This window comes from Biomphalaria glabrata, chromosome 14 (assembly GCF_947242115.1).
Source record: "Biomphalaria glabrata chromosome 14, xgBioGlab47.1, whole genome shotgun sequence".
NCBI lineage: Eukaryota > Metazoa > Mollusca > Gastropoda > Planorbidae > Biomphalaria > Biomphalaria glabrata.
The window spans coordinates 35,428,378-35,430,173 of NC_074724.1; the positions used below are offsets into that span (position 1 = coordinate 35,428,378).

Here is a 1,796-nt window from a genome sequence, read left to right on the forward strand (position 1 = left end):
TCGCTGGCTGTTTGAAATTCACATCTACACTTATTGTATCCTATTCTGTTAGTTATTGTGTTAACATTTTTCGTGGCCCAATTCAAGGGAAGATAACGTTTCATAAGAAGTGTATTGGTTTAGAATGACTGGGGTTGCGTCCCTTTGATGTGTTGCGCACACCATAAATGTGTATATGTGTAGATCTCAGAGAGTGTGTAGTAGATCCCGTTAACCATTTCTTGCTATGGATGTATTTAATCGCCAGTTGTAAGTGTATTTTTTTCTAATATTTATTTCAGTTATAGTATTAGATGTATGTTTGTTAACTCTATTCTTTATTCAAACATTTCTTCAGAATTTGAGATTAGTACACCCTACCACGAATATCTCTCGCAGGACGATGGCAGGGTTCAAACCCGCAACTATAGGGACCACAGACCAGAGTGCATACTCTGCTGTCCAAAACTATATCTCTGCATCAGTAATTACTTTGATAAACATTGCCATAGAATTTGTTGACTAGATAAGACAAGAGATAAAGAAATTCAGGGTCTAGTTAGTGCCACAAACTCTCAAGTACAGTTTAGTTTCTAATACATCAAACCCGCGACTATAGGGACCACAGACCAGAGTGCATACTCTGCAGTCCAAAACTATATCTCTGCATCAGTACAATAATTACTTTCATATTTATTGCCATAGAATTTGTTGACTAGATAAGACAAGAGATACAGAAATTCAGGGTCTCGTTAGTGCCACAAAGTACAGTTTAGTTTCTAATAAAGCTATAAATATTTCAGTATACTATCTGGTGCAGGGCGAACTGTATCTGGTCTTGGACCTGGCTTCAGTATACTATCTGGTGCAGGGTGAACTGTAACTGGTCTTGGACCTGGCTTCAGTATACGATCTGGTGCAGGGCGAACTGTATCTGGTCTTGGACCTGGCTTCAGTATACGATCTGGTGCAGGGCGAACTGTATCTTGTCTTGGACCTGGCTTCAGTATACGATCTGGTGCAGGGTGAACTGTATCTTGTCTTGGACCTGGCTTCAGTATACGATCTGGTGCAGGGTGAACTGTATCTTGTCTTGGACCTGGCTTCAGTATACGATCTGGTGCAGGGTGAACTGTATCTGGTCTTGGACCTGGCTTCAGTATACGACCCCACCCACATAAACCGTGCCATACGATGGGAATCTAGGGAATCTGTTCGTATCTTTCTTCGTAATAAGCAAACTTTGATATAGCATGCAAAACTTAACATACTCATAGATTTTCACGTAGCTACATTTCAAGGTTATATGAACAGTCTCAATGTGTATACAAAAATGTACTGTATCTGAGCAGAATTAACTTGTTTGAATTGATTTATTATTATTTGGATTTACCGACATGTTTGTTTATCGCTTAAGTGTGTATAAGGGACTGAAACTCAACAGACGCACGGTCTATTACATTATTACACTCTGTTAAATCTCTACAAGTTCATTTATAAAAGACAATTCGAGGGCTTATCTTCGTATATTTGTAGGCCTTCTTCATACGATACGGGATGTTTGGCTGAGAGGCTTGAATCACTTATCTTATATTATCTTATATGATACAGACGTTACTTCAAAAAAGATGATTATGTCCTACGCGTAATGCATTTAGTCATGCATATTAACCAATGACCTAAACTCCGCCAAGTCATTGGCTTGAACCATATATCTTATCTTATTAGATACAGACGTTACTTCAAAAAAGATGATTACGTCCTACGAGTAATGCATTTAGTCATGTATAGTAACCAATGACCTAAACTCGCCAAGT

General features: G+C 38.6%; 1 protein-coding gene across 1 annotated transcript; it reads right to left on the reverse strand.

Annotated features, from left to right (window-relative positions):
• Positions 1 to 767: 767 nt before the first annotated feature.
• Positions 768 to 1,378, reverse strand: LOC129922745 (signal transducer and activator of transcription 2-like). The gene is made up of 2 exons (XM_056009694.1): positions 1,373 to 1,378; positions 768 to 1,181 (listed from the first exon to the last, which is right to left on the reverse strand). Exons 1-2 carry the CDS (start codon positions 1,376 to 1,378, stop codon positions 768 to 770), a joined length of 420 nt encoding a protein of 139 aa, XP_055865669.1.
• Positions 1,379 to 1,796: the final 418 nt, after the last annotated feature.